Source organism: Octopus bimaculoides, chromosome 28 (assembly GCF_001194135.2).
Source record: "Octopus bimaculoides isolate UCB-OBI-ISO-001 chromosome 28, ASM119413v2, whole genome shotgun sequence".
In the NCBI taxonomy this organism is placed as follows: Eukaryota; Metazoa; Mollusca; class Cephalopoda; order Octopoda; family Octopodidae; genus Octopus; species Octopus bimaculoides.
In genome coordinates, this window is record NC_069008.1 from 14,773,094 (window position 1) to 14,773,534 (window position 441).

The following is a 441-nucleotide window of genomic DNA, read 5'->3' on the forward strand; positions in this document are numbered from 1 at the left end:
TGTGTGTGTGTATTATGTGGTGTGTGTGTGTGTGTGTGTGTATGTGTATTGTAGCAAAAGGAAGAGAATGAAGATGACAAGATACAAGACAAGAAATGAATGAAAGAAACGAAAAGACAAAATGGAGTTTCATTGGAACTTTTATTAAAATCTGTTTTTAATCGATTTTTTTATTTGGAAAATATTGATGTTCGTCTTCTCTCTTGAGGAAAGCTGGTCAAATTCTGATTAAAAACTTCCGCCATCTGGAAACGAGAAATGGTGAAGATATTAAAAAAGAGAGAGAAATGTTATATATGTCAAAAATACTGCTCCAGCTTGGCCAGAGTTATGTCTAATTAGAGCAATGACAGAATTATTAAGTGTGTGTGTGTGTGTATGTGTGTTTGTATGTGTTGCTGGTTTCTGTTTTAAGACTAGGTCAGCAGACATATGATCAAA

General features: G+C 33.8%; 2 protein-coding genes across 2 annotated transcripts in view; one reads left to right on the forward strand and one right to left on the reverse strand.

Moving 5' to 3' along the window:
- LOC106878991 (histone deacetylase 2) overlaps positions 1-441 on the forward strand; it is a 219,318-nt gene that overhangs the window by 44,765 nt on the left and 174,112 nt on the right. The gene's annotated exons all lie outside the window — the stretch shown is intronic.
- LOC106878990 (apolipophorins) overlaps positions 123-441 on the reverse strand; it is a 5,214-nt gene continuing 4,895 nt past the window's right edge. Inside the window, exon 4 of the mRNA XM_014928368.1 lies at positions 123-245. Coding sequence (XP_014783854.1) covers positions 229-245 — 17 coding nt within the window. The 3' untranslated portion in view covers positions 123-228. The remainder of the gene's footprint in view (positions 246-441) is intronic.